The 11,962-nt window shown below is 40.0% G+C and overlaps 1 protein-coding gene across 1 annotated transcript; it reads left to right on the top strand.

The window, feature by feature from the left end:
* The first annotated feature begins 617 nt into the window (after positions 1–617).
* Positions 618–11,116, top strand: cfdp1 (chromatin remodeling protein CFDP1). Its single transcript, XM_084934345.1, has 7 exons — positions 618–858; positions 1,641–1,764; positions 2,000–2,225; positions 2,988–3,097; positions 4,747–4,878; positions 8,150–8,308; positions 9,999–11,116. Exons 1-7 carry the CDS (start codon positions 789–791, stop codon positions 10,087–10,089), a joined length of 912 nt encoding a protein of 303 aa, XP_084790471.1. The 5' UTR covers positions 618–788; the 3' UTR covers positions 10,090–11,116.
* The last annotated feature ends 846 nt before the right edge of the window (positions 11,117–11,962 follow it).

Raw genomic sequence — 11,962 nt, 5'->3', positions numbered from 1 at the left:
GCTGGGGAGAGGGAGGTCTGGGCTTCTCTGCTCAGGCTGCTGCCCCGCGACCCGGCCCCGGATAATCAGAAGAAGATGGATGGATGGATGGATGGTTTGATCCCTGGCTGCGTCAGTCTGCATGCCAAATTATTCTTGGGCAAGATATTGAACCAGTGCTTTCAGTGGGGTGTGAATGTATATGAATGTTAGAATGTTAGTGTGACCGAAAGCACTTAGGTGTAGAAAAAAAAGTCCTTGTATGAATGGGTGAATGAGGCACATTGTATATGGAACTCAAATATCTTCTTATACACGGATTGAGAACTGGGAAGAATTAATAATTATCACTGGGTTGGAGATCCAGGGGTTAATGAAGGACTATGTTCAACAGCCAAACACAGCTGGATTATGTATTCACTACAAGCAGCCAGAATCTGTCCAGCTTGTGATGCTAAGAGCAATCTTCCTGCAGAGGTTTTGTTTCAAGTCTTTGGCCAGCTAGTGACATCTATGAAGCACACAGATTTAATACACGGGATTTGTTTCGTTCCGTTTTCCCCGCCTGTCTTCTGTGCCACATTTCAGTCCAGTAGGTGGCGCATATGTTGCTTAAGATAGTTTACCAACCGCCATTAAACCAGAAGAAGAAGAAAAACCGCCGAAGAAGAAGAAACAGAAGTCATTTTGTATTTTCGTTCGTTTAACATGTTTCAGGTGTTCAGTTTATTTATGCCCGTCACAGAGTTTTAAGGGTAACGTTTGTACTTTGCATCGTTAGCGAGGAGGTACTTATTAGCAGTGACAGCATGATGAACTATTCCGACTATGACTCTGATGGATATTCGTCGAATGAAGATGCAGACTATGTCCCATCAGGTGAGGACTGTAAACACTATGGTGAGGTTTCTGCCATTCAGTGAAGAAAAAGAAGAAGAACCTTAAGTATCATTAACTGAGCTGCAAACGACAGGCAGAAACATGGTTACTGACACTGATGGTTATTGATGGCTCTCTTTCCCTGTGTTGAAATAAAGCATGTTAAAGCTGAGAAATTCTTCGAAAGCTACGAGTGTTTTTTGATTAGTTAACATTCAACAGTTTTCACATCAAATCAAATTCAGATCCAGACGCAAACACTCACAAAATAATGCACACAGTCTGAGTAGCACGTGCAATGGTACTATACAGTAGTTACAAAAAGCGCCTTACTCACCCTCTTCAGTACTTGTGACTTGGAGCCCTAAAACGTGGAGTTGACATCGCCATGGCAGCTTAATAAAAGCCTGGATTATTGTAGACTTTCTAGCAGAAAAACTCAGACTGCAGCTGTTAATCTGGAAGCTCAGTCAGGTGTGAGATTATACAGTCCAAACAGGCAGATGCAGTCCTGATATACCAAGATGAAGCCTGCGTTCTCTTGGTGATATGGTTCAAGTCATAATCTTCACTTAAAAAATAGTGCTAATCAGTCAAATCAGCTGTGTCAAAACATACTGAGTTAACTCTCATTGTTAGTTTTAAATGCAGTTTCACGTCCACATTGATTAAAAAGCATGATCAAATGATGCCCTCTTAGTACAGTTAAGTTGATTTGATTATTCTTGATATTGATCTTGTTATGCATCATTTACACTGCTTCCTGTACTTTTTCACCTCAGATGATAACCTCAGCGAGGATGACATAAATGAGTGTGAGAAGGAGGAGCCTCTTCATGAGGATGACAGTGTGCCCCATTCTGAGCCCATCAGCAAGAAAAAAAAGAAAAAGGACATCAGTGTGAGGTAAGAGGTTTCGACAGCACCGTTCAATGAGAGGACAGTGTTTCCAAATGGAGAAAATGTAGTTAAATCTGTTTGTGTTCTGATGGCGGGAACACTGGAACATTTTCATTGTTTGAAAGTAAAACTTTTTATGGCTTCATAAAATAGACTACAGTTGATGTCCAAAAAAAGAAAATGTCATCAGATCCTCATGATCTTGAGTTTTAGTCGCTGGTATCCCTTAAAACATTTACAGAAAGAGGAAGAAGAGATTACTGAAAGTAGACGACAAAGATGAAGATGTTGGTGGAGCTAAAGAGGCGGATAACCCACAAGAAGAAGTGAAAACACCCACTAAGGCAAAGGCTCAGGATGATGAAGCAAAACAGAAGAAAAAGTCAGATGAACTTTGGGCCAGTTTCTTATCTGACGTTGGATCCAGACCCAAAGAGTCTGCACCACAGTCGGGTACCGCACAGAAGGTAAATATCTTTGAAACTTCGATATTTCATTTTGCCAGGTTTTTAAATGTGTTCTAATTTAAAGCTTGGGCGATTGCTTTGATTTGCATAAACCATCTTTGAGACATGAACACTTTTAGTCATCTTATGTCCAAAATATCTGTTTCTGGGGGTTTTCAAATTGAAGCTGAGCTGAACAGACTTTGATTCGATACCAATTTGCACCACAAGATGGTGTAGTAACTCAAGTTGGCACTAGTCTTGCCCAACAGCAAAGGAAGATGAAATCAGGGGAGTTGTGGGCTCTGTAGTAAATGGTAAATGGACTGGTTCTTATATAACCCTTTTCTACTCTGTCTTAGCACTCAAAGCGCTTTTATACAACTAATTCATTCACCCAATCACACCCATTCATACAAGCACTTCTAAGCTTAAGTGCTAAGTATCTAACATTCACACGCATTCACACTCCGATGGATGCATCGGAGAGCAACATGGGGTTAGTATCTTGCCCAAGGATATTTGGCATGCAGACTGGAGCGCAACCACCGACCTTCTGGTTAGTGGCTGATCCGCTCTGCCACCTGAGCTACAGCCACCCCAATAGTTTGGGCACTGTGAGGCTGCTGTTTTGATCTGGTCTCTAACTGGGAAAACAACTTGCAAAATATCAAGTTGATTAAACTCACATTGGAGCATTGTTGTGTTGAACAGCATTGTTCTCTGTGTGTCTGTTTTCTATATACTTACTTTCTAGTATTGTTCTTTTGTTTTTGTCTTCAGGATGATTCCACAGTTTCCAAGACTGTTTCTATGGTGACTGAAACAAAGCCGTCAGGTCCCGCTAAAGTCACCATCACCAAAGTTTTTGACTTTGCAGGCGAGGAAGTTCGGTAAGCTTCTGTTTTAAAAGCATTTGCACACTAATCAGCAGGTGGACACACACCATCTGGTCTGATGGCAGTGCAGTAGGTGGATGTCTCAGTCGGTAAGAACAGGACCATTTTGTGAATGAGCATCGGCTAAACTCTTATCATGTCCACACCGTCCAGAGATGTGCTTAGTTTCTGACACTAGTAAAACTTGAAAATACTGTTATTTAAATGAAGAAGTGTGGTACAAAGATCATTTGTTTTTGTTTTTTTTAAGCAGTGGTTATTTGTGAACAGTAGCATTCCAGCATTATGCCTTAATCTGGTTATCATCATATTAATGCAACATTTCAAAGTGATAGGGAGCCCTGAGGCCTGCATTGTGAAGCAGTATTTGTAGTTAGTAAGGTGACTTCAGTTTTGACCCCAGAGTTTTAAAGGCTATATTGCTATGGTAACAACACAGCACACCTAAATAGCACCCGATATCACAATATGTTCGAGATATTAAGGAGTTCTCTTGAAAATGATATTCCTAGAATACCGTTGACCTCAACTGCAGACAATTGAAGGATTTCAAGTTTCTTTTCTTTAATGAATATGAAGAAAATTGGCTTAGAAAACACAGTTTTGTTGGGCTGCATCATTGTGCTGTTGGATGTCTTTTCGTGATAGAGAGAGGAAGCTGCAGCTTGACCATAAATTATATGCCGACTGAGTCATGGAATAAATAAAAGCTGCTTTGGCTGGATTTTTTGATACTTTCATCTGTACACAGGCTCCAAATGCTTATAGTTCTTACAGTCTTTTTGGGGGGGTTTTGTTAAGCTGCAAATATGAAACCCTCCTGCTGTTGGCCCTGTTTACTCTATTCAGTTTTGACACAGACATCTTGTTTATGTGTCTCCAGTTGCTTAGAGGCATTATGGTCATGAAAGCGTGCCTCGGACTCATGGAAAGGTTAGTTTTGTGTTTGTGCACTCTGGTGAAACTCAGCTACAGTGGTGTGTGACGTGATGGCAAAGTGTACTGTAGTCCTAAGTCTTTAAACAGGCAGTGGAAGACTTGGTTTTTAATGACTTTCAATCAGAATCATGGATTTGAAAACATTTTCTGTTGTTATTCCTGCTTTCAGCCAACCACTGAGAATTTTCTAGCATCTGTGCTGCGCAAGTACTCATGGAACTTGTGCATCTCATGGAAAGTGCATCGTTTAACTCCCTGTCCATCTAGCACAGTATGGGCTGATGGCAGTATGCTTACATGCCTAAAATTTAAGCCCATTTTGTGCACAAAGATTGGGGGAAGATCCTATGTCATAAATTACTCACAGACTATTCATAAAGATTCCTTTAGCCTGCATTTATGTGACTGCATTGATGAGTCTATATGTAATGCCTGGTTTATCCAGCAGTTATTATGTTGACGAACACGGTGCAAGTCTTTGCTCTACATGTTTCTCTTGTATGCATGAGTCTAATCTCACTGTATCACACACTACTTACAAGTTTAAGACCTGGAACTCCCTCTGTTTTTGTTGTTTAATGATGTTTAATGGAAAGGTGTGCTCCATAGGCTTGCTGGATACTGAAGCAGTTTTTATCTGTCTGCATGTTTGTTTGTTTTTTTAATACAGTTTAACAGAATACACATTTGTCTCCATCTTTCAGGGTGAATAAAGAGGTTTCAGCTGACTCCAGGGAAGCAAAGAGTTATCTCAAGAGCCAGAGCATCAAAGAGGACGAGAAGAGCGACAAAGAGAAGATGTCATCACCCTGCTCTCCACCGCTCCCTGGTTCCAGGTACACAAATACTACTCTAGGATTATTACTGCTGTAGGATTACTCTACCATTTCCATATCATTGGATATTTAGTACCAGTGCACGAGCATAGTTGTTGCGTAAAAAATGCTGAAAAATCAAGATTGGTTTGAAGAAATAAATGCTAAAAATTTGTACTGTAAAACTGCACAGTCGGTGTGGATGGTTGCATTAAGAATAGGTGAGTCCGAAAAAATGTTAACATATGAAACATTTGCACATATTTGGTGTGATCTGGTGTGTAAAGGCCTTAAGGAGTGGAAAAAACCAGAGTGGGAAAGAAATTGTCAGTCCATCACGGGGAGTCCCCCAGCAGCCTGAGCCTATACCGGTATAAAGGAGGATTCTGTACCACCTGAATCCAGGCTTAAGTGCTCTGCTTTATCAAAAAGGAAAGTTTTAAATCCAATCTTACAAGTAGAGAGGGTGTCTGTCTCCTAAATCCAAAGTGGGAGCTGGTTTCACAGGAGTGGCGCCTGATGGCTGAACACTCTGTGTACCATTCCACTTTTAAATATCCTAGGAACCACAGGTAAGCCCACAGTCTGAGAGCGAAGTTTTCTATTAGTATAATAAAAAACTGTTGTCTTGTTTTTAAGAATTGTGATATAGCAAGATATTGTTTAGGTTTGATGACTTTCCTCATATTATATACATTCTGGTCCTGTGTCACCTTTTGGCATCACATTCCTTGTTGCTGATCAGTTTTTATCCCTCAGCCATAAAAGGCTCATGGAGTATTATTGTCACCCGGCGGGCGACGTGGACGCCCAAGTTTGTGTGTTCTAAAAATCTTGGGCGAGCTTGAATCTCAGTGACCTTGAACTCAAGGTCAGAGGTCAAGTTATCTGAGAATCTTGTGAATGCGTTAACTCAAAAAGGAAGTCACCTAGGACTTTCAAATTGATAATACACGTGTGTCTGCTAAGATCCTGAGGAGTAGCACTGGTGTTCGCCAGGATTTTTGACGTAGTCGTCACACTCTCGTGAGACTGGTTTGTCCCAGCGCACCCTTTGGGTGAGACAGGAGACCTTATACGTGCTGTCATCCCACCAACACTCTTCTGCGTAATCAGTCTAGCTCTGGTCATATTTGCGTATCTGCAGATCATCATCATTATTTAAAAATCACTGAAGCTCCCAAGACCTCAAGCCTGTGCAGACTTGATCCAGTGAGAGCACAGACGGCTCCTGTGACCTGTATGCAACAGATTTTGTTGCATGTCAAACACACATCTGGAGTAGCACTAGTGCCAGCTGTGCTTCACCTCACCCCATTCAGATAACAGTGAAATCCAGCTACACTATCCCGCTGTATGCTCTGCAATGCATTTCTGCTTTTTTCCATTTGCAACTTCCAATACAATAGGATTTCCAATACTTTTTGTTGCCACGGTAATAAGTCAGCTAAGGATGTGCACATCTTCCACCCCAGACAAGCAACTGCAGACAGGACACAGGAAATCATCTTCCAGCTCACAGGAAGCCATTGCCCCTGTTTATCTCAGTTCTCTCTCTCTGTGTGTGTGTGTGTGTGTGTGTGTGTGTGTGTGTGTGTGTGTGTGTGTGTGTGTGTGTGTGTGTGTGTGTGTGTGTGAGAAAGGGAACACAACAGGAAAGACCCATTAGCACCACCCCATCATCAGTCCTTGTAGTTATCATTTATTTGTAGATTTAGATGATAGTGTTGGTATGTGCTGTTATATAAGCTGGCAGTAATAAGTGTGTGTGTGTGTGAGAGAGAAGTCTGACCATAGAAGCTGTAGGTCCTTCATAAATTAAATTCTGCAGTATGCTGTCTGTGTTTATTTTTTAGTCATCCAGGTCATGGTAGTGGAGCTGGGAAAGAAAGAAGTCCAGTTGCCATGTTTCCAACCTCCTTAGACTATATGAGATACTGTACTACACTCAGGGGCCACTGCATTAACTGTACCTGTAACACAAATAACTAAAACGGGGGAGAAAGATGTTGCAAGTTACAGCTGGGCAATTACTCAAAAATGAATTAATTCTGTTAATAATTGCCCCAGTCTGTGTTTATATACTGTCCTCATAAAACTATAAGAGTCTGTGTCCACGTTCAGCCTGTGATATAGAAGCGTGGCGAGAAACTTGAAAACCAAGCTGACAGTAGGGCTGTTCGATATAACGATATATATCGGCTGACGATATAAAAACATCTATCGTTTCATTTTACGCTATCGTTTGTTTCGTGGTGTCGCAAAATAAACTGTTTACAGCAATATTTTTTCATCGTTTTGATGGTCACTGTAGTGGCTATATTAATTTCTTAAAGTTCTCTCTTTCTCTTTATATTTAATATAACCACACTACGGACGGACAAGCGCCTGTTTTTATGCGTTGTCATTAGCAACAACAATGGTAAAACCATCTCGTGTCCGCTTGTTTATTTTCCACATAAGCCTTTCACAATAAAGCTCAAGATCCTCTTGAGACTTTTCAAAATAAACTGGATTATGTGAAAGAGTATGCAGACGAGAAGCAAAAAAGAGCCGTCTGGTGCTAAAAAATAAACCTTAGACTCAAACGTTAGAACAGGCTTTTCCCCGCAGCACGCCGTGTAATAAATACTCACAAAGAAAACGGCGGCCGTTACAACTTATGTCTAAAAATGTATCGTTTCATGCATCGGTTAAAACACTCGACTCCAGGTACGCGACGCCCAGCTGGAAACACTTCATGCAAGTCGAGATTCACAGAATTTACAGAACGTGTTACATTTTTGTGATTTATATCGTTATCGGACGATAGATGTCTTATATCGGGATATGAGATTTTGGAAACACTAGTCAGACTGCTGTTGGTGGTGTAATGGTTTTTATAATGGTCATTTTGCACACTTTGCCTCTTAGTATCAACTGTGCATTATTCATCTACAGTATTGTTGCTGACCTATCACTGTCTGTCCCTTTAGTGTACCCAACACACTCTGTCACAAAGTTTAAATCATCTTAAACTAGTTTCTTAAACATGATGTTATCATGTCAACATGGACCAAAATCTCTGAACAATTTTTCCATCAGCTTTTTGAATCAAAATAGTTTTTCTTTTCTTTTCTTATCTTTTCTTTTTCAATGTTTTTTTTGTTTTTTGTTTGTTTTCATAAAGCCACATCTGCAAGTTTGTTATGCAACCTTGTGCTTCTTAATGACAGTTAAACTGACCTTGCATTTCAAATCTTAAGTGTGTGAATTTGGTGGGTCACCTAAAGGCTTCTATTTCTGGTTTCAGTACTAAGCGACCAGCAGGCATGTCAAATGTCCTAAGTCGTATTGGGGGAAAGAAACAGAAAATGAGTACATTGGAAAAGTCAAAAATGGACTGGGATGCTTTTAAATCTGAGGAGGGCATCACCGAGGAGCTGGCTATCCACAACAGAGGCAGAGAAGGGTAAGAAAGTTTCAGCATGTGTGAAGTAATGTTGACTGTGGTCCAGAGGGATGTTCATCAAAACTGGATGTTGTCATTATTTTATGTGACAAAATAATTTAGTAAGATTTGTATATATTTATTTATCATACTTAAACTGAACTAAAAGAAAGAAGGAAGTACGCCTGTCCTACAGACATATCATTAAGTAAAACAACCTTAATAACGTATTTAATATTTAATAACAGCTCATATTTCTTTAGACTCTCCTATTGACTGGCTACCACATGCTTTCAAGGTGGCTGTAGTTAAACCATTTCTTTAAGAAGTCTTTCCTCAGCCTCATCTTAGCTAGATAGAGATAGATAGAGAAATTTCCAACCTTCCTCTTATTTTCAAATTCTTGAAAGACTAGCTGTCAAATAGCTAACTGAGAATTTGCAGAGGAATGGTTTATTTGTGGAGGGAGAATCTGCTGGTTGCAGCAGATGGCTTCCCCTCCCTGAGCCTGGTTCTGCTGGAGGTTTCTTCCCTTTAAAAAGGAGTTTTTTCTTTCCAATTCGCCAAGTACTTGCTCACAAGAGGTCATTTTAGGGCCTTCACCTTACAATATAACATTCCTTGAGGTGATTGTTGTGATTTGGCACTATATAAATAAAATGAAATTGAATGTAATTGTTCTTACTTATTATATTGGTTGCGTATTACTTCTGTGCCAGTAAAAAAAGTGTGCTCTAAATGGGTCGAGATCATGTACTTATGTTTATTTACCATGCTATAAAATTAAGTTATCAATCTTTTGCATGTTAACAGCAAAAACGCTTCAACTTTTAGCAGTTGCACAAAGATAGCAGGCAGGCAAGTATCACTCCATTTTTTAATTTTATTTATTTTTTGATCGCAAGGTGTGGAAGAAAGTAGGTATGAAAAGAAGTACCTGGTACCAGGTGCTATCACCTAATGAAAAACCCTAAAAACCGTGTCGAGCCAATCTGAGTAGGTCCTAGTGGAAAAGGTTGGGAAGTGTTGTGAGGATCTCATTTCTGCTGTAACATTATAGCGTTGAGTTAATGAGGCTGACCATAAACATTAATCTTGCATTTCTAAACAAAGCAGTCGGTTCATTTCAGCACTGACCAGCATTATACCAAGAGCAGTGCAAACTGGCATCTCAGCAATCAGTAGATCGAGTAGTGAGTGTGTGAATAGTCTGCCAACCAAAACAGTACAGTATGTTATACTGTGTTTGTTTGTTTTTTTACAGTCATTACAGTTTGTTTTTTAAAGATGGAATACCAGAGAGAGTTAAAAACAGATGCTCTGTTTACTGACATGAGGCATTTTCATTGTGTTCGGCTGTCTTTGTAGAAATGTGAGTAATCTGGCTGCCTGTAAAACAAGATGCATCCTCATCTCATCAGGCTGTGAACATGCAGAGTGAGGCAGCAGTGATGAGTCACAAGATGACTTTTACAGCTGCACACTTGTGCCAGTTGCACACTGTTCTACTAAACTCTGCCCCTGTCGTTCACAATGAATGAGCTCCCCTAGTAGCAACTCCGCACCTTATGCATATATATGCAATAGAGCCACCCTCAAACAAAGCTGGGGGTGACACTGTGCTTCTTTAGTAAATGACAACAGCCTGCAGTACCTGGATTGATAAAAGTAGGTCTGATGTTTCTGTTCTTTTCTGTTTGTGTGTGCTTAGGTATGTGGAGCGGAAGAATTTCTTGGAGCGCGTCGACCACCGCCAGTTTGAATTGGAAAAGGCAGTACGACTGAGCAATATGAAGCAATGACACAGACTGACAACACACACACTCGCACAGAGAACAGATTTTTTTGTTTTGTTTCCTGCAGCTCTCTTTCTTTCTCTAATGAGACAGGTGCTGTTGTCCCTTTAAAGTGAGCTCAAACTACTGTTCTCGCTCGAGTCTATTTCAGGCCCGGTATATTAATAGGCTCCGTTTGTATGAAGGAGGGTTGCTGCGTGTGCTTCCATCCTTGTGTAACCAATAACGAATCTCAGACCTTAACACTGCATCTCTCCTGCTTCCTCAAGTGGCTGATTTAAGACCTCAAGGACGGATTAAAAACCACACTGGTTTATTGTAATTTTTCTTTTCTTTTTTCTTTTTTTTTTTTTGCATAATTTCTCTCTGTTATTGAATTTTCATACCCCTCAGGATCTGGGAACATTACACCATCTATAGTGTAAAACCTGTCAGGCCAAGAAGCACAAGGACTCAGGCGATCTGTCTGTCTTGTTAGGGTAGAGGCTGTAATTATGTATCTTTGTTGGTGCCGACCAAAACCACAAACACAATAATTTTGTTTTCAGTGAGCTCAAAGCAGAGCCATGCAGTAGTGGTAATACTCACCATATTGATGACTCCAAAATAGCTGAATCATAATATGGTACGTTACAGCTGCTGTTTATTAAAAGAAAAAATGTTACTTCATCCATAAGACCGTTAAGTACCTCAGTCTGCTGGCTGATTCACAGATCAAAGTGTACTTCGTAGAATTTTAGTATTAGTAATAGTATTTTTTGTTTGTGATAAGCAAATGTATCCGTTAGGTTCAGTGGACAAATGGCTGCAACAGAAAGTGAGACTGATTGGACGTTTCTGTGTTTCCTGGTCCTCGTGTGTGTGGTTGTACCTCTGGTGTTTTATCAATTAAGGAAAACTGTTTGAACTGTCTTATTGCTTTCATCGATAGAATCAGGATAGTTTTGTGTTTAACATTATTCAGATTGTCATGGAAACAAATCTGTATTTTGCAGAGTTTGAAGCTCATTATAAAAACCACTGTGTACAGTTAGCAGTTTGTAGTGTTACTGATTTAAGAAAAAAGACCCTATTATTAACACTGCAGACATATGACATTTAAATGTTCAAGAAAAAATAGTTTGCACATCACATGTAATGATTCTGCACATATAGATGGAACAGAGTGAGTCTTTTCGGTAGAGCTGCACCGATCGATTGGCTGGTTTTCAGCTGAATGGCAGTGACCGTGAATGTGCGAGTTCTGCCTTTCCAAAAGTGTAGCTACTGCATTCAACAACAAGAAGTGCAGTTCTCCCACTCACAGCAGTGCACACACTCAAATCAATATAAACGAGTCATTTGATTTCATGCCAGTATTTTGAATGAACCAAAATGTAATAATGATTAAATAATATGTGGTTGTCAGTGTAGCATCTGAAGTTTTCTTATTTTCACAGCTCTGCCAATCTGTGTATTAGCACTTTCAAAGTCTTCTCTCACTATTTAAATATATTCAGCTGAACTGCAGGTTGTGGCAGCTGAAAGTAAAACTTTATTGCTCTGCTGAAGCTTCTGATGATGACCTCTGAAAGATGCTAACAGCAGTAACCAGAACGTGCAGGTCTTAAAGAAACTGCAAGTGGGATTACTGCAGCATAGTTACAGCTGTGGTAACAGGGTCACTGCGTCATGGAAGAAGATGAGACTGAACCAACATTGCTGCAGTCATCTTGAAATACCACTAGCAAGCACTGCTAGATTTAAAGAAAAAACTGTGTTTATGTTTCTTCAGAAAGACATTGTAAATTTAGAGAACAAGAACTCTTATTAAGGATTGGTGCTGATATTAGCAGTGTGTAAGGACAAACACAAACAGCTGGGTGAAACACATTCTTGT

Source organism: Perissodus microlepis, chromosome 7 (assembly GCF_051167445.1).
Source record: "Perissodus microlepis isolate ML-2025 ecotype Zambia chromosome 7, ASM5116744v1, whole genome shotgun sequence".
Classification (NCBI taxonomy): Eukaryota; Metazoa; Chordata; class Actinopteri; order Cichliformes; family Cichlidae; genus Perissodus; species Perissodus microlepis.
The sequence above is the reverse complement of the archived record's forward strand: the minus strand, read 5'-3'. Positions and strand labels throughout refer to the sequence as shown.